General features: G+C 40.1%; 1 protein-coding gene across 7 annotated transcripts in view; it reads left to right on the forward strand.

The window, feature by feature from the left end:
• CPEB3 (cytoplasmic polyadenylation element binding protein 3) overlaps window positions 1–18404 on the forward strand; it is a 225152-nt gene that overhangs the window by 175161 nt on the left and 31587 nt on the right. For all 7 annotated transcript variants that reach the window (XM_062214070.1, XM_062214071.1, XM_062214069.1 and 4 more), the window contains one exon: window positions 9641–9755. In XM_062214070.1, the coding sequence (XP_062070054.1) occupies window positions 9641–9755 (115 nt within the window). The remainder of the gene's footprint in view (window positions 1–9640; window positions 9756–18404) is intronic.

Genomic DNA, 18404 nt, shown 5'->3' on the forward strand with positions numbered 1-18404 from the left:
CCCAGATGGCTGCAACAGCCTGAGCTGTGCCAATCCCGAAGCCAGGAGCTCCTTCCAGGCCTCCCACATGGGTGCAGGGGCTCAAGCACTCGGGCCATCTTCCACTACTTTCCCAGGCCATAGCAGAGAGCTGGATTGGAAGAGGAGCAACTGGGACTTGAACCGGTGCCTATATGGGATACCGACACTGCAGACTGGGGCTTTAACCTGCTGCGCCATAGGGTCGGCCCCAATAATACACAGTTTCTATTTTGAAAAATATTTATTTGAGAGTCAAAGATAGAAAACTCATACCTACTGGTTCGAACCCTAGTTGCCTGTGATGGCTAAGGCTCGGTTAGGCCAAAATCTGAGGAGCCAGAAATTCAATCCAGATCTCCCACATGGATGGCGGGAGCCAAATTACTTGAAACATCCCTGCTGCCTCCCAGGGTCTGCATTAGCTAGAAGCTGGAGTGAAGAGCCAGGGTAAGAACTGGGTATTGAACTAATGTACCCCAGTGTGGGATGTGAGTATCTTAACTGCTAGACCAAATGCCTACCCCTTAATACACATTTTCCATGAACTCCTTGAAGACCTCTCAAACACAGAGCTTGAAACATAAAAGTTTCTCAAATATTTGTTAAATTTAAAAAAAAAAAATGAAACAACAAACACAAGATACTTTGGAGAGTTCATATATACCTTTAGCAATGAATAAAAACTTTATGGCTCAAGTGTCATTTGAACTAGGACATGAAGGAACTAAGATTTTGTGTTGGCTCGATCGAACAAGTTTTGTATATCCATCTTAGAATTCATTGCTAAGCCATTTCATCATGTCTGTCATATCTCACCTAGGAAATCTTCAGTACTTCTAATTTATTTATTTATTTGTCCTTGAATTCTTGATTTAAATTTATGATTTGGGTACCTTCCATCATAGGATTTTCTTCAAAGCAGGAATTCATCCTCAACAAATGAGAGAAGTACCTCCTATTTATAGTAAATCCAAATTTTTTTGTTCTTAGTTTCTGAATTTGCAAATGGTACGAAGTTCCTTGGTGCCTGACCCTTTGGAAGATATATTCCTTTTCCAGATGTCTCAGTTCCAGTATCCTAAATGGTAGCTGTTCTACAAAATAACCAGTGTTGCTCTTAAGAGATCATAGTATTTACAAAAGTGTATTCTGAAGAATGCTTGTCAAAGACTAGTTTCCTGGGAGGATCATAGACAAAAAGTTTGCTCACAACAATAAGTATCCTTTATTAAGTACTTGCTTTCTACATTTGATATCCATTTTCTTCTTCAGTTACAGGTTCTATAATCAAAAACATTTGGGAAATTGACATGCATGTTAAGGTTCTAAGAAGTTTTATAATATATAAATTTGTGTAATATTGTTTAATCCAGCATTTTGCAGACCTAGTTGGTGCAAATTATTGTGGAATTAGTATTCCATTAAGCTCACTCAAAGAATAGGCTTCTTCCCAGGAAAAACTTAGGTAACCTGAACTTTTATGTGTGCATTCCTCCTCCCAAGAGTTCAGTAATCAGCATGCCAATAACAACATCCTTGTCCTAGTACCATGGAGCTGAAAATACATATTTATATAGACATTGGACAAAATTGTCTGGCTCAGTGTAAGATTGTCTGAAGCTGTGAACCTGAAAGTTAAAATAGTTGAATATAGTGCTGGTTTCATTGCTGAATCATTTTCCTGAGCTTTTCTAACTGCTAATTTTGTTAGTAGCCTGAGTCTACTGGTCATTTCTTAATGTATTTAAAATGGGCAGACTGAGTTTGGAGAGGAGAGGAGAGGAGAATGTAGTCAATTACTCACTAGGAAAAATGGATTTGGGCTTTTCCAGGAGCCTTTTGGGAAGCTGTGACTGCTGGCCAGTAGCCTGTAAGATACTGGCACAGGACATGATTGTAGTGGAAAGAGCATACAATATATATAGAGTTTGGGTCAGATAAACTTGGATTGCAGTCCTGAAACGAATGTTCTCTCTAAAGGGGATAATTTTTACAGCATAGAGTTGTGATAAGAGTTAAGTGTGACTATGTGTAAAATGCCTAGAACAATGGTGCAGTGTAAGTGCTCAAAAGCACTAGCCATTTCTTCTTTCAGAAGGGAATTGGCTAGTATGCATATGCTTTACGAGTGAGGTGGAAGCATCACCAATGATGAACACTAGGTAATAACATTCACTGAGGGAGTCTCTTGATGGCATCAGAAATGTGTGCTGATTAAGTCCAAGCCCTGGAGCATCCATTTTGCAACCAAACATACTATATTCCCATAACCCAGATGGAAGATAGCTCTCAGTGGAGTGAGGATGGTGATCTAGAAGCTATGAAAGGCTAGAGGCTAGGGGCCAGTGCTGTGGAGTAGCAGGTAAAGCCTGCCACCTGTAGTACCGGCATCCCATATGGGTACCGATTCAAGTCCCAGCTGCTCCACTTCCGATCCAGCTCTCTGCTATGGCCTGGGAAGGCAGTGGAAGAAGGTCCAGGTCCTTGGACCCCGGCAACTACATGGGAGACCTAGAAGAAGCGCCTGGCTCCTGACTTCGGATCAGCACAGCTCCAGCCTTTGTGGCCAACTGAGGAGTGAACCAAGGGATGGAAGACCTCTCTCTCTCTCTCTCTCTCTCTCTCTCTCTCTCTGCCTCTGCCTCTGCCTCTGCCTCTCCTTCTCTCTGTGTGTAACTATGAATTTCAAATAAATAAAAACCTTAAAAAAAAAAAAAGGGTAGAGGCTGGACATCTTGTGGAAACAATGTGCACCTCTTGGGAAAACCTTTGTTCCTTCACCAAACCTGCACAGAGTGCTCACTAAGAGTTGAGCACTATGCTAAGAAGTTCGGGCCTACACATATGATCTTATCCTGGAGGACCTTCAAAGACCAGTGGAGAGAAATAGAAATGTGGGGGGCCCCACATTTGCTGTTGTGGTACAGCAGGTTAAGCTATAGCTTGCGATGCCAGCATCTCATTTTGGAGCACCAGTTCAAGTCCCAGTGAGCACTTCTGATCCAGCTCCCTGCTAATATGTCTGGAAAAGCAGCAGAAGATAGCCCAAGTACCTGTGCCCCTGCCACCCACATGAGAAACTCAGATGGAATTTTGGTCTGGCGTTGAACTGGTTCAGCCCTGGCGGTTATAGCCATTTGGGGAGTGAACCAATGGACTGAAGAGCCACCCTGCACCTGCCTTTCATATAAATAAAAATAAATCTTCATTATAAAAGAAATAAAAGTATGACTAGAAAGTAAATGAACTATAGAGCCACAGGTGCTCTGAAGACGTATTATGGGAAGTAGTTATCATAGAAGGAATGCCCAAAGGAGAGAGGTCATTTGTTGCTGGGACAGTAAGGGGAAGGCTTGAGAGAGAAAGTATTGGTTTGCGTTTTCTGGCTATTGCATTTAATTGATAATGGCTTTATTAAATCAAGCATAGGGCAAGGATATACATAACCATTTTGTGGTACAGTTCATGCATGCTTTGTTTCTGCACTGGGTGTCTTTGTGAAACAGTATGCAGAGTGCTGTGTCTGAAGCATTTATCAGAAACTGAAAGTTCACAAAGAGGCTGGAAAGCCTATGGCTTTCTTGGTGCAAATGACAAGGCTTTCCTTTTTGTATGTGGACTATTTCTTAAACCTGAAAATGGACCTGGGGCATCCTTGGGAGAGCATGAGAGCATTTTTCAGGGCTGCTTCTGGCTCCCTATTTCATGAGGTTGCCTTTGGGCAGAAGCAAGGAATGGGAGGAATAGTCTGAGTGTCAGGGTTACAGCTCTTGCCCTGAGGCCTGATGGAATTCTGACTGGAGGCTGCAGACACACAAGTCTTATCAAGGTCAAAGACCAGTCAGCTGTTAGGCTCATTGCCCCAGAAGGGACTGAGAGCTTGTCTCATTTTCCTCCTCACTGGAAACGGAGAACGGCACTTGAGAAAAATAGGTAGGTAGCATTTGAACTCATGGAAGTTGAGTGACCTGTTCTTTAGGGAGCTATGAGGCAAAAATCAGGTTGAAATGAGATACCAAATATGAATGTACTTTGAGCTGTCCAAGCCACAATTATAGCTGTGGCTGTTAGTTTTAGTGGTTAATAAAGAAATAACCCCTTTTACCCTGGGAGAGATAAACATGCCTCACAAACCACAAACTAGTTATTTTTTATGCTGCTGGGGCACTCCAATCATTTTGTGAGGTCTGTGATGCTCAAAATAGAATTGCTGACAGCTGGGGTGTGTCTGAGTTCATTACCACTACCACGGAACTGTTGTAGCTATATGTCAGCAGGCCTAGGTTTAGCTGACTCATCCTGGCTTTGGGATGAGCTGGGATGTTGCTGTCTGTTGGGGAGAGCAGTCCTGATGGTTCTATAGTATTGTTTTTCTGATTTGTGTAGAATGAAAAGATTGTAGGATTAGGGAGAAAGAATTGGAGACTTTTTCCTGATGAGTAGGAGTTTGAAAGGTACGAAAAAGAAGAAAAAGGAAAGCAGAGACAGAAGGAGAGAGTGTCTGAACTCTGAGCTTTGCATTTTATGGGCAAGAGGTGAAATGGCTGGGAGGGTCTTTGCCTGGGTAGGTTCCTGAGCTGGCCACCAGACTGCACTGTTGACTCTGAACAGTTTGGTTGTTTTTGGAGCTGCCTTGAGGTGAACAATGAAAACAAGGCACTGTGTGATAGGACGTGCATGTGATGGATGTTTCTAACCTAAGGAAATGACCAGACAGGGGTGAAATACAGGATGAAATACTAAATTATAGTCTAACCTGAGAGAATTCTAGAGCTGTAGGGAGACTTGATTATGTTCTAACACTTGAAGGCTTGAATTTTGTGTTAAAAATAAGAACTGTGTTTTCTCTTACCCTGTAATTAAAGATCCAACAAAAATGCATTTTAAATTTAACTTAGAGGCCTTTGTAAATTTTCAGTGAAATTTTCTTTTTAGCAAATGATGTTATGCTTTTCCATCTGAAGAAGAGACTCATATCACATTTTTTTTTTTTTTACATATTTATTTATTACTTGAAAGGCAGAGCAGCAGAGGGACAAACAGAAAGAGGGAGATCTTCCATCCACTGGCTCACTCCCCAAATGCCCACAACAGCCAAGGCTGGGCCACACTGAAACCAGGAGCCCAGAACTCCATCCAGTCTCCCAAGTGGATGGCAGAGGTCAAAGTGCCACCATCTGCCTCTAAGGATGAACCACTCTGGTTCTGAAGCAGAGGTGCGAGACTCTGTTGGTACTCTCATACAGGATGTGAATGTCCCAGGTGGCTGTCTAGCCTGCTGTGTTAAAACCCCACCCCACGTGTTATGTTTCTGAATTTTTTTCTCCTACCACTTGGCCTAAACATAACCCTGTTAATGACGTTTAGTTTTAAGTAGAATGAAATTTTATATTTTTGTAGAATTAAGTTAGATATTTTGCTCATTACTGGAAATAAAGTAGATTGGCATGGTAACATTGTTTTGTGCACTTTAGTCAGAAAACTTTGAATTCTTTGAAAAGCTACCTAATATTTAAATTTACTAATTTACTAATTTAACTTTTAACTATTTAATTTCTGTAGGAGCAATCCTTTCAGAGCAATAGCAGGAAATAAGTGAAGGAAAAGCATAGGTTAAAATGAAGTTTCTGCAACATTTTGTTCAATTAGTCATTTCTTTATTATGCCATACTTTGATATATCTTAAGGGTAAGATACAGTAGGACAGTGGTAACCAGTGTGTGGATATTGATAGATATTCAGAAAATGGATTCCATGGAAATGATTTTGGAAATGCTGGATTAAACAACATTAAACAGATTTCTTGCCTATAGAATTTCTTAGTCGTTAATTAGTACACCAATGGTGCTTGAAACTCTAAGGAAAAGATAATTTGACTTCACAAATGCTGCTTGTCTGGCACACTAACCCTAAAGACTTTCATTCCACAGAACAATGTTAGTAACTATTGGTCACTAACATATTAATGTTACATTCTTTGAAATTTCTTGAAGCCTGCTTTCTTTTTGACTTTTACTAAAAGATTTTGCTTTTGGAGATAAGCAATTAAATGAGTACAAAGCAGATTACTGATTAAGAAGTTAAGTAAAAGACAAATAATTCAGCCAGAAGTAAATTTCGTAGTCCTCACAAGTGCTTCTGTTAGGAGCACAAACTTTTAAAAGAAACTAAGGAAAAAGTAGTTTTATATTTTCCTCTCATAAGATATTGTAGAACTAATATTCCATTGGGGGCTCTGTGATAATTAAACCCTTTGAGCCAAAGGAGAGGTAGAATTTATTTCCAATATTTTAGAATCTTTTTTTATGTAGAGGTTTGAATTTCTAGCCACTCTTGAAAAATGGGAAAGTCTAACCACATATTCACAAATGGCAACATTTTGCTGAAGTTCACGAATCCCTATTTCCTGTAGAAGGAGTAGTTTATTCCAGTGTGTCACTGCCTGCCTGCTGACAGTTAAACTGGTGGCTTCACAAGCTGATACTACTCCTTCAGCACTGTAGGCATTTGAGTTTGTATGATCCGTGCTGTAAGGACATGATGTGGGCAAAGGGCTGGTGCCCGCAAAATGATGCTATAGCACCTCCTCCTCCTAGAGTCACCTTTACAAGCAAGAGTGGTCACATTGCTCCAAGAAGGAGTGCTGGCATTGTGTTGGGCTAATTTAAGGAATTGTCACTACTTTCGGATGATATCTCTGCACTTGTCCTCAGAATGCTGAGGCTTTTACTGCCCAGAGTGCAGTCTTTTTGACAACATATGAGAGCTGTTTCATGGACACATGGAGTTATCCCTATAGATAAACGTTGTATTGCTGGGGGACATTTATATTTATTAGGACGGAGTTCTAATTTCATCCATTCTAAAAATAATTATTAAAGAAATAATGATAATTAAAAAGCAATTCTTTAATTTATACTCTACCTCTTTCCACAAATTATTTAAGTTGGCCTATAAAGTGTGACATTAGAGAAATGTATACATGAAAAATTGAGACTAGGAGCAGAGAAGGTATACAGAGAGTAAATCTGGAAAAATAGAATGTGGAAATGAGGCCCTGGGGTCTGAGCAGGAACCCGAGATGGAGGAATATGTCCTGTGTGAATGATCTTGTATCTCAGAGAGAACCAAGGGTGTGAGTGGAAATTGTCAGGACAAGCAGTTCTACAAAATTACTTTTCGTGGTGGGTGAAGTTTGATGATGTTGTAGAGGTGCCAGCTCTGAGCAGCTGTTCTCTGGTATGAGCTGGGAAATGTAGGTCTTGTGAATGAAGTTAATCAGTACTGGCTATGAAGTCCTCTTCCTGCATTTTTACCTAACCTGTAATGCCAAGAATAGAGTAAAGGACTAGGTTGTGTGTTATGCCGTGAAGTACCAGTTGAGAGTATTGGTGGGGAGAGAAAAGGCAATCATGAAAGCTCTCAGCAAGGGGGTCTTCTACAGAATTCTTTTGAGCAATGGTAACATAGCTGTTATAGAAGGTTGCATCTCCTATGCGTCTGGTTAAATAAAACCAAACCACTATAGATACTACAAAGGAATTGTTTTCATTTTTGGAACAAAGTGATCGATCTATGACCAAACCCAAACTCAGTTAACATTAAATGATTGGCATTTCTTAGGCAGGTCCTAAAACTGCATTAACTCTATTTTATTTTAAGATTTATTTATTTATTTGAAAGGCAGAGTTACAGAGAGAGAGAGACAGAGAGGTCTTCCAGCCAGTGGTTCACTCCCCAGATGGCCCCAACAGCTGGAGCTGTGCTGATCCAAAGCCAGGAGCCAAGAGCTTCTTCCTGGTCTCCCACGCAGGTGCAGGGGCCCAAGAACTTGGACCATCTTCTGCTGCTTTCCCAGGCCTTTGCAGAGAGTTAGATCAGAAGTGGAGCAGCCAGGACTCGAACTGGCGCCCATATGGGATGCTTGGCACTGCAGGCTGCGACTTTACCCACTACATCACAGTGCTGGCCCCTGCACTAAATACTTTATTAGGAATGAGACTAGAAGAGATGGTTCTCTTTAGGAAAAGATACACTCTCTAAAAGAAAATGGTGACATTAAATTCCTTATTCTTATAGTATCAAGAAATTATTATATTTTTAATTGAAGGTTAGTGGTAGGCCCTTGTGAAGGGATTTAAAGTGGCGCTTTATGGTATTAGTGAATCTGCCTTTGTGATAAATGTCAAGGAATGGTAATTTAGTCAAACAGACAAAATATTGCAAGGAAAGAATTTTCATGCCTGAATGTCAACAGAATTACAAACATCTAAAATTTCAAAGTCTATAAAAGATTTTGTGGCTCCTTGCTAGCTGTTGAGCGCAACAGTATAATAAAAGGCAGTGTTAAGTTATAGGTGAATTTTGTAACAGTCCTAACAAATGTATAGACTGTTTCAAACCAAGCAAGGCGGAGATGATACCTTTCAAGAGGGAGGGCTCCTGGGTATGAGCCAGCCACGTAAGAAGAAGTCTCATGTGTTTGTCAAGTGCTGATGTTTGAGCAGTTGGGAAGATGAAGAATTCTGTCGATATTAAGAAAATGAAAATGCAATTGTTTTGTTTCCCGTCTGGATCAGTGAGGGAGAAGGGAGAGGACTGTCCCTTAAGGACAGAGACCAGGTTATCCCTCTGTACACAGCTCTCTTGCAGAGCCCATGGATGCCAGCCTGCCTGACTGGTTGATTTTCAGGCAGTGTGAAACGTACCTTTTGATATGCGAACTTGTGTGTGTGTGTTTTAAGCTATTATTTAATAATTCAGTTGTTATTTAAAGCAGGATGTTGTAATGTTAAGATTTTGGTGAAATACTTTTTTTTTTTTTTAACCACATGATGAAACAGTACAAACTATGGACAGGAAGTCAAGAGTGCTTGTGAAAAGAAATTACCAAATAGGAAGAAATATGCTGTGAAGGGTTCTTTTTTTACTGTTTAAAAATTTACTTCAATTTCTAGACTTGCCTTTAATCAGCCTCTCTAGGGAAAATGAGATACATCAAAAACAGATAACTTTCAGTTTGTGATGTCTCCAGTAATCCTGTGCTAACATGATGAGTGTTAATTTGTATTAAATCGTATTGATGAAAGATGAGTGTTTTAATTTTAGTGGGTGATGAGAATTTAAAAGCCAGACATGTATAGAGGGTCTTCAAAAAGTTCATGGGAAATACATATTATGAAAAAACTATGCATGGATTTCAAAAATGTTTGTACTAAAATAAACTTATCTTTTAATTCCATTTTTCCACAAATTTTTAATGTGCTCTCATATATAATACTTTGAAAATATTCCTAATGTTCCTGTTCCATTCCTTTAGCTGGACTCTTAAAAAGCTAAATGGTGTGCTGCAACAGGTTATAAACAATCTGTCATCTGCTAAAAGTTTATTCGAATGCCAGAATCTATCTCTAAAAGACTTCTTTTTATTTTTCTTTAAGAAAACCGTAGGTGGTTTCTAAAGGTTTCATGGTATGTCTAGAGTGTTGAGTAGAATTAACTGGATTTTGTTTGGGTTGTGTATGTCGTAAAATGCACAGATCTTTTATCTTTAGTCATCTTGTTCTCATTTGGGGTTAATGGATATGAAGTAAGGACCAAGTAAACGACTTTTTTTCAGGTGCAAATTCGACCATGGAACCTAAGTGACAGTGACTTTGTAATGGATGGTTCTCAGCCTTTGGACCCCAGAAAAACTATCTTTGTTGGGGGAGTTCCACGACCCCTTCGAGCTGGTGAGTGGAAATAGTAACACCACAACAACAAAAACAAAAATCCCCAATACATTTAGTCTTAAATATTTTCTAGGTTTCTAGTTACTTGACAGAATCTGCAAGGCTATCATGTCATTTTCATTCACTGAGCTCACTTTTGCAAGATTAAGTATTTTCTCCCAAATTCTCTATTTTCTTGTGGTGCAAGAATGGATTTCATCAAATGGTTGTGTTGAAAAAATGATCTCTACTTAGTGCTTTCCTGTCAAACCACATATTTGAAAATAATATTTGGAAGTGCACATTCTTAAGCCAGTTAGCGTTATTATGTATGACCAAAAAAATGTGACCCATCAGAAGTCTGTCTAGTAATACTGTGTGTCCAGTTAATGATGAGCCAAATCACTGCTGGAAACTGTACCAGGAGAATCAAACTGAACTCTTTGCAAGTAAGTTGAGTTCCTATTTTTTCTTACAGACTTTGAGAAATTATTTATTTGGAAATTTTTATTATGAATTTTTTTAAAAGCATCCTTTTTTTTTTTTAACACTTCTTTCCAATAATGAAATAATGATGCTGGTGGGATGGAGCAAAATCATAACTGACTGGAGCACTTGAAGTGGTACTGAACTGATGACTTCAGCATTTAAATTCAAAGGCAAATCTAATCAGCTGACCAGCAGCATTCTAGGAATCAATGTTTTTGTAGTGGAATAAAATAAAATTATTTATAAAAACAAAGTTTTTAAAGCACTTAGAATAATTGAGCTTTTTTAAAAAGATGAAAAAAATGAAGTTATCATTGCCAGCATCTTTGTGAAAGTCTGCTACTTCTGTGTATTTCTAAGCAAGTAGACTTAGTTCTAAAAAAATAAATAAATAAACAAAAAGCAAAGAGTCCCAGCTGCCCCACTTCCCATCCGGCTCCCTGCTAATGTGCCTGGGAAAGCAGCAGAAGATGGTCCAAGTACTTGGACCCCTGCACTCAAGTGGAAGACCTGGAAGAAGCTCCTGGCTTCACATCAGCCCAACTCTGGCTGTTGCAGCCATTTGGGGAGTGAAGCAACAGATGGAAGACCTCTGTCTCTGTCTCTACCTCTCTGTATAACTCTTTCAAATAAATGAAAAATAAATGTTAAAAAAATCAAGTTGTAGAAGCAGTTATAAACTGTAGCCTATGACTGGTTGGCTAGCTGACTTTAATGACTTCTTAATTCTGAAAGTTCCTCAGTATTTCTAACATTTATCCAAACCCTAACTGTAATCAATACTTAAAGATAAATTTTGGCCTATATAAAGATATATACATACCTCCATTTTGCAGAACATTTGAGCATATTAGTTATGCTTATAGAATTTGTAATTTTATACTATTTCAGAAAGTCAAATATCATTGGGTCTTACTTTCATTCTAACAGAAAACTGTGCCCCAAAAAAACAAAGCGAAGCTGTAGAGGTGCCTCCCCTTTATCTGCTATCAAAGAACAAAATCTAGGAAAGGCTTTCTCAAACGTGAACAACATTATGAGATGAGGATAAATGCAACCCTTTGTTTCTAAACTGCTTGTGCTTTAAAAAAAAAATTGTGAGTGGCAGTGTGGTGGGATTTTCCTGACTTTATCTTGTTGGTGTGGTGGTTAGGAGTTAAAGGGAGAAAAATCCTCTTGGATATCCTTCTCTTGTTTTTAAAGATTTATTTATTTGAAAGTCAGAGTTAGAGAGAGAGAGGGAAAGACAGATTTTCGATCCACTGGTCCACTCCCCAAATGGCTGCAATGATTGGGGCTGGGCCAGGCCGAAGCCAGGGTCTAGGAGCCAGGAGTTTCATCTGGGTCTCTGACATGAGTAGTGAGGACCCAAGCACTTGGATCATCCTTCACTGCTTGCTTAAGCTTATTAGCAAGGAGGTGGATTGGAAGGAGAGCAGCCAAAAACTCAAAGTGGCCCCCAAAAGGGATGTCAGCACTGCAGGTGGCAGCTGAACCTGCTAAGCCACAATGCTGTCCCCTTTGATATTCTTTTAACTACTTATGTATTCTACAGGTGGACATTCATTGCTAGTATTCTTGATGTTTCTTTTTTGTAATTAACTAAAGTACAGATTATTTTTGATGTTCTAGACCCTCTCCTTTTTCCATAGATGGAAAGAAAAAAAAAAAAACAGTTATAACAGAACTGGCTTTAACTTCTTCCATCTGTTTTTAAGTCGCAGGCATACCAGTTTATTAACTAAATTCCGTTTTGTGTTATTCATCTTTTGTTCTTACCATGTTGGTGATTTGGAAGGGTAGGTAAAAGCCTCTGCTTAATTTTCCTTATATAAGTGCTATGAAGATCTGTTCTGCACACTTGCTGTGTGATCCACTGACAATGCAGAAAGGGAATCCAAAGACATGGAATTGTATCTTTTGGCATTCTATGTATACAAGATGCTGCAAATTCCAAGACTAAACAAGAATCAGATTTAGTTATCTCATTAGAAATGGGATTTTGTACTTCTTGCCTAGAAAGTATACCTTTTATAAGTCATGAATTTTGCTTTTTTAGTGAAGCTAAATTGTTTTGTTATAAAAATTGTTTTGCTTTTGTAGTAATGTGGGTAGTAAGTTATAATCACTGGGTCTAATGGAAATGTTCCTCTTGTAATAACACTTTCCTTAAATTATCAGATTTCTAGGTGACTAAGTAATCTATGTAATGTCTTAGTAGTTTTCTGTCAATCCCATGTCTTCCAGATTAGAAACCAAGTAACCTAGACAAAAATAGTTAACATCTGCAGCTTTAATCCATGTGCATAGAGTTGTGTCTTTTTGTAACACAGCTGTGTGACCTGGTGTTTGTCTTGGAATGGAAGACTACTTTTAAAGGAATTCATTTTGACTTTGCTAGATAATCTTGAATACAGTGCAGTTAACTTGAACAATAAGCATTTATTGAGCATCTGCTGTGGTAACTGGCACAGTAAGTGCATGTCATGACAAACTGACTGAACATCCCACTACAGTGTTAAATAGGTCATATATGGAAAGTCAGAAATTTCAGAATAGAATCAAACAAAAAATGTGTTAATAGAATGAGAATTAATTGGAGGCTAAATTATATCCATAATATACTTCTCAATGTAATTTCAAAGTACTTCAGGTCATTTTTTATTATTTCCAAGAAATATTGTGGTTATTAATTCTTAAAAGTATTTCAAACACCATATACAGCAATTCTGAACTAGATACAAATGACACTATTCAACAGGAAAGGTTTTAGGTGCCCAGATGGATTTTTTTAAAATCTTATTCTGGGCTAAAAATTGTCCTTCAGTCATTCCTTTGAATCTTGTCATTTAAAAACATTTTTTTATTTACTTAGCTTATTAATTTGCAAGGCAAAGAGACAGAGAATTCTCATCAGCTACTTCATTCTCCAAATGCCTGCAACATTTCGGGCTGGGCCAGGTAGAAGTCTGGAGCCAGGAACTTACTCCAGGTCTCCTACACGGTGATGCTTCCTGAACTGTCAGCTGCTGCCTCCCAGGGTACATGTCAGCAGCAAGGTAGAGTCAGGAGTGGGGCTGGGAGTTGAACTCAGGCACGATGACATGGGTTGCAGATGTCCCAAGCAGCATTTTGACCACTATCCAAATACCTGTCCCCTGTGTTTTGTTTTTGTCTCTGATATTTCCACAAGGTAAAGCAGGGTAATGTTTTCACTAATAGTTATTCTAAATACAGTCCTTGCCTCTTCAGAGAAATACGTGAACAGCCCTAGAAAAACAAGGCAGCCTGTTTCAAGCAGTATTGTCCTGAGTTAAGGTTGCTCCTCTGGCCCTTTGACAGGCCTTCCTTTTTAAAATTCAGGTTGGGAAAAAGTAACCTGAAAATGGGGAAATATCAATGGGAAATCTAGATGTGTTTACCCATTGTCCTATTGTGGCTTTCTCTAGGTCAAATAGTACACATTCCTGTTGTCTCAGGTCCCTTCCTTCCGTTGCTCCCACCCGTGACAGTGACAAGCCAAGGATGCTTTGCATGTAGTTGTCCTGGTGTTTCTCAGGTCTTGTTTTCTCTCTACTCCTCAACTCTACCCACCCCCACGCCAGGGAAGGCCGTAGGTAGATTTACCATGCCACCATGTGGCTTAAGTTGGCATAGTCTTCACAGTCAGAAAACCTGCTACCACCTGGAAGTATGACAGCATGTGTTGCCACTTTCCAATTGAGTAACTTGAGCAACATCTTCCTGAATCTCCATACAGAAATAGCCCTGTTGCATATCTCTGTATCATTAGGATCTCTCCAGAATGGATAGCTTTTCACTCTGAAAATACTCTTAACTTCCCAACATCTGATTCACAGCAGAAGCTTAAGGGCGTGTTCCTACTACTTGAGGTGTGTGAACTGCCCTTGTGAATCAACTTGGCATTTGTAGCAAACCTAGAAAATCTGTCATCAGGTTTAATCTTCCTTTTTTCCAGAAGCCAAGACTTCTTTGTTATCCTGGGGTGCCCTGTGGCTCTTTTGCAGTTATTTTGTTCTTCTTTCCAAAGAAAAGAAATGTGGCTTCTGGGTTCACAGAGTTTTTAAGAGTCTGTAAACATGGATGTGTTACTTCTTTGGGGGTCCTCATTCCTGCACCACCCCATTTGGCTTAGACACTGCCTTAGGGTTGTCTTGGAAGTGTAAGTGAATGATAGGAACAAGACCCTGGGGTAGAACAGAGTGGGGACTCATTCTGGTTTCCTCTCTGATGCACCAGGGTCCCTTTGAGATTTCTGTGAAGAATCAGGAATGGATCCAAGGAACCATGATTGGGATTCATATTTAACTGCAGAAGCTCAGTTAGCGTCAGCTTGAGGACTTCGTGGGAATGCTTTATGTTCCACACAGCTGCAGTATTCTTGTTTCCCTCTCCAGTCTGGCCCAGTGAAGCTGATCACAAGATCTGTTGTATGAATTAGACTCAGAGTGTTGTTGCTGCGACTATGGAAAGTCGTTCGTGAGACAACTTGAGTTGACTTTGTACTACAGATCATCTTGTCCAAAATACAGCGTGCTCTTGGGTAGAGAGCAACCAGACCTGCCAATTTTTCACCCCCATGATCACCAAATGGACCCTATGAAGAATGTCGGGATGGAAACAAAACAATGGAAAGTAGTCTGGAGTCCCGACTTCCTCAGGGACTTTGCTAGCTGACACTTCTTTGTGAACACCAGATTCCTTCACCTGTATGCCTTGCACCATTACTCTCTTCTTGTTTGGCTAAATATTAAGAACATGCTGCTGGGAGCTACTCTGTCCCTGCTCTCTATAGATGATGGTTTGGAATGTGGATTCACTGACTGCTGTAGGCCTACTGGGTGGTTTTACTGTCTCCTTCAAATAAGACACATCCTTGGACCAAGGGCTCAGATTTCATAAGTGGGATTGAGATCACAAGAGACAGGTGAACTCAGGAATGTTTTAGTTGACTCTTTTTTTTTTTTTTTTTTTTTGACAGGCAGAGCGGATAGTGTGTGTGTGAGAGAGAGAGAGAGAGAGAGAGAGAAAGGTCTTCCTTTTTGCCGTTGGTTCACCCTTCAATGGCTGCTGTGGCCGGCGCATGGTGCTGATCCGAAGCCAGGAGCCAGGTGCTTCTCCTGGTCTCCCATGGGGTGCAAGGCCCAAGCACTTGGGCCATCCTCCACTGCCTTCCCGGGCCATAGCAGAGAGCTGGCCTGGAAGAGGTGCAACAGGGATAGAATCCGGCGCCCCAACCGGGACTAGAACCCGGTGTGCCGGCACCGCAAGGCGGAGGATTAGCCTGTTAAGCCACGGCGCTGGCCTTAGTTGACTCTTAAAAAGATCTTTACTACTTTTCTTCTGTTTTTCTCTCCTTTCTCCAAGTAGTCAAAATGGTGGCCCTGCTTCGCATCTCTACTTGTCTTTCATCAGAGGAAGGGAATTTGTATGGGATGTTCATTTATTAACTGAAGGTACTCATTCTTAAAAAATCCTCTAAAACTTAGTTTCTAAAACTACCTGTATGTTCTAATGTCTGTAGGTGAATGCAGATTTTCTATATAAGAAATAAAAATGCAGGATTGGAAATTTATACAACTACGGGAAATCATACTCTGTTAGTCACCAATGCATTGGTAGATAAATTAGTTTCTTTATTAATACTGTTTTCACAACATTAAAAGTATTGAAAAAAGTAGTTGCTCAGTGGAAAAGTGGCTAATTTTCTCAATAATTGGAAACCCTATTTAGTATTCAATAGTTAGAAATCCTGTTGAGTACTTAAGTGACATCCTTTTGGTGTATGAGTCTAGCATGGGTTCAGCCAGCAGGAAGTATGCTGAGTGACGACTCCATGGTTGAATAAAAGAACAAATACAAACATCAGTTGTTTGGTATTGTTTACTTTTCTTCAAAGGTGAACGTAACATTAGGGTGGAAATTTGGGAAATGTTCATGTTCTCCTTCTGGCTTCTCAACACATTGCCCTTCACTTGAGTGATGAGATTCATTGACTCAGATGTTTGTCAGTTTTTTTGGTGACCAAGAAAATGACACTGTATAAACTCATAGGTGGAAATGATTTCTTTATAATTATTTTTCATAAGAGCATAAGTGGGTGAGGGCTTATACTTCCTGTCAAAAATACTCAACTGCTAGCAACATCATCATGATCTGATCTTTTGCACACAAAGGTGATTTTCCTGAAGCATGGAAGAGTCGTAAAGTCACCGCGTGCTTGTGCTTGCGGAAGGCGCCTTCTCAGGCATCATAGGATCCCTGAGGCTCCTTTGGTGTCCACTAGGATGTGCAAGAATCTGTAGTTGCACTAACTCTTCTCCTAAGCTGGGGCTTCAGGCTTGTGACTTTGTGCTTTTTTTCATATCAGGTACTTTCTTGAGACCTTCCTAAAGTGGAAAAATTCTATGAGTTCCTTGCATTCATTTCTTCTTCACTCACTAGTCTTAGAGAGTTTTCTCACTCTTATGCAATCCCAGAAGCTGGGTCTTTGGAAAATTGGTATTAAATTTGCAGAGCCTTGAGGTTACTTATTTTGCTAAGGGAGATTCATTAATGACTGCAAGTAACAATTCTGTCTTCCATTTCTTGGTCTCTGTAACTGGAATAACATCAGCCATTTGGAGAGATCCCTAGACGCCATCAAAGGTTGTTCCAATGAAGTCTAAGGAACCACTGAACTCTGATATTCAGAGAATGGGCACGGTTGTCCTTGCATTGTTTGAATGAATGAAATTCCTGGATTCTGCCCCAAGACTGAAGTCAGAAGAATCTACTTGTTTCAACTGGCCATGCTCCCTTGGCTGACACAACTCAAGAATTCTAACCATAATAGGATAATTGGGATGGCTTTCTGCTGCTCTATCTTTATTAGCATGGGCTGTTATTACTAGCTTATTTTCTCATCCTTTGAAAATGACCTGTGGGTTGCAGGTCATTCTTATTAAAAATAGGCACTTAGAAACCAATCACCGGCCGGCACCGTGGCTTAACAGGCTAATCCTCCACCTTGCGGCGCCGGCACACCGGGTTCTAGTCCCGGTTGGGGCGCTGGATTCTATCCTGGTTGCCCCTCTTCCAGGCCAGCTCTCTGCTATGGCCCAGGAAGGCAGTGGAGGATGGCCCAAGTGCTTGGGCCCTGCACCCGCATGGGAGACCGGGGGAGGCACCTGGCTTCTGGCTTCGGATCAGTGAGATGCGCCGTCCGCAGCAGCCATTGGAGGGTGAACCAACGGCAAAAGGAAGACCTTTCTCTCTGTCTCTCTCACTATCCACTCTGCCTGTCAAAAAAAAAAAAAAGAGAGAAACCAATCACCAATACTAGGTAGTCTGGTATGGAAACAAGTTTTGAAGAAGGAGAAGGATAGCCTTGCTGACATGATGATAGTTTTTCTCACTACCTCTGTAGTTTCCTGTTACAGGAACCAGTACTACTCAGCTTTTCTTCTGTTTATAAAACTCCGGTACAGTCCTTATACCATTCAACCCTTGTATCTGCTGCAAAGCTTTTCCCCACCCCACCATGCTGCCTACCTTCTACTCAAATACTGATTCCTGTGGAATTATTGTAGATGGTGGTTATTGTAGCCTGGCTGTAGTTCAGGTCATCTAACTTTCTCCCTTCCAAATAAACCAAACAATGTAGGTATTTGAGGGAAATGGATTTTGGGGATCACTCCCCAGAGGTAGAACTGAATCTTTTGGACTTAATACCATGCAAATGACCTGAAAGAAATGGTCATACCCAAAGGAGGTGCTGTCCAGTATCAAGTAAACAAATACCTTCAGCCATTTGGAATGCAGTAAGTATTACATGTCTCTCCAGGGTACCTTTATAACAGGGATGATTTTAGAATATCCGGCCTTTGGAATTGTCCAGTTTCTAAATGACTACTGTTTGAATGTTTTGTAAATATGCCAATATACAGGCATATTTAGAAGAAACATGGCAAAGAATACAGATCAGACCTTTGACTCTATAGCAAGGTCTGGGATGAGTGTGGTTTTACCACTTTTGTGGCAGTTTAGTGCTTCCTGGAACATTGTAAGTGTTCAATAAATGTTCACTGCTGCTGTTAGTTAATTATTTGTATTGTTTAAAATTCAACATGAGAGGTACTATGGAGATTGCTCAGTGGACTAGAATACACCCTTTAAAAA

The sequence above is a fragment of the Lepus europaeus genome, chromosome 17 (assembly GCF_033115175.1).
Source record: "Lepus europaeus isolate LE1 chromosome 17, mLepTim1.pri, whole genome shotgun sequence".
NCBI classification, from domain to species: Eukaryota; Metazoa; Chordata; class Mammalia; order Lagomorpha; family Leporidae; genus Lepus; species Lepus europaeus.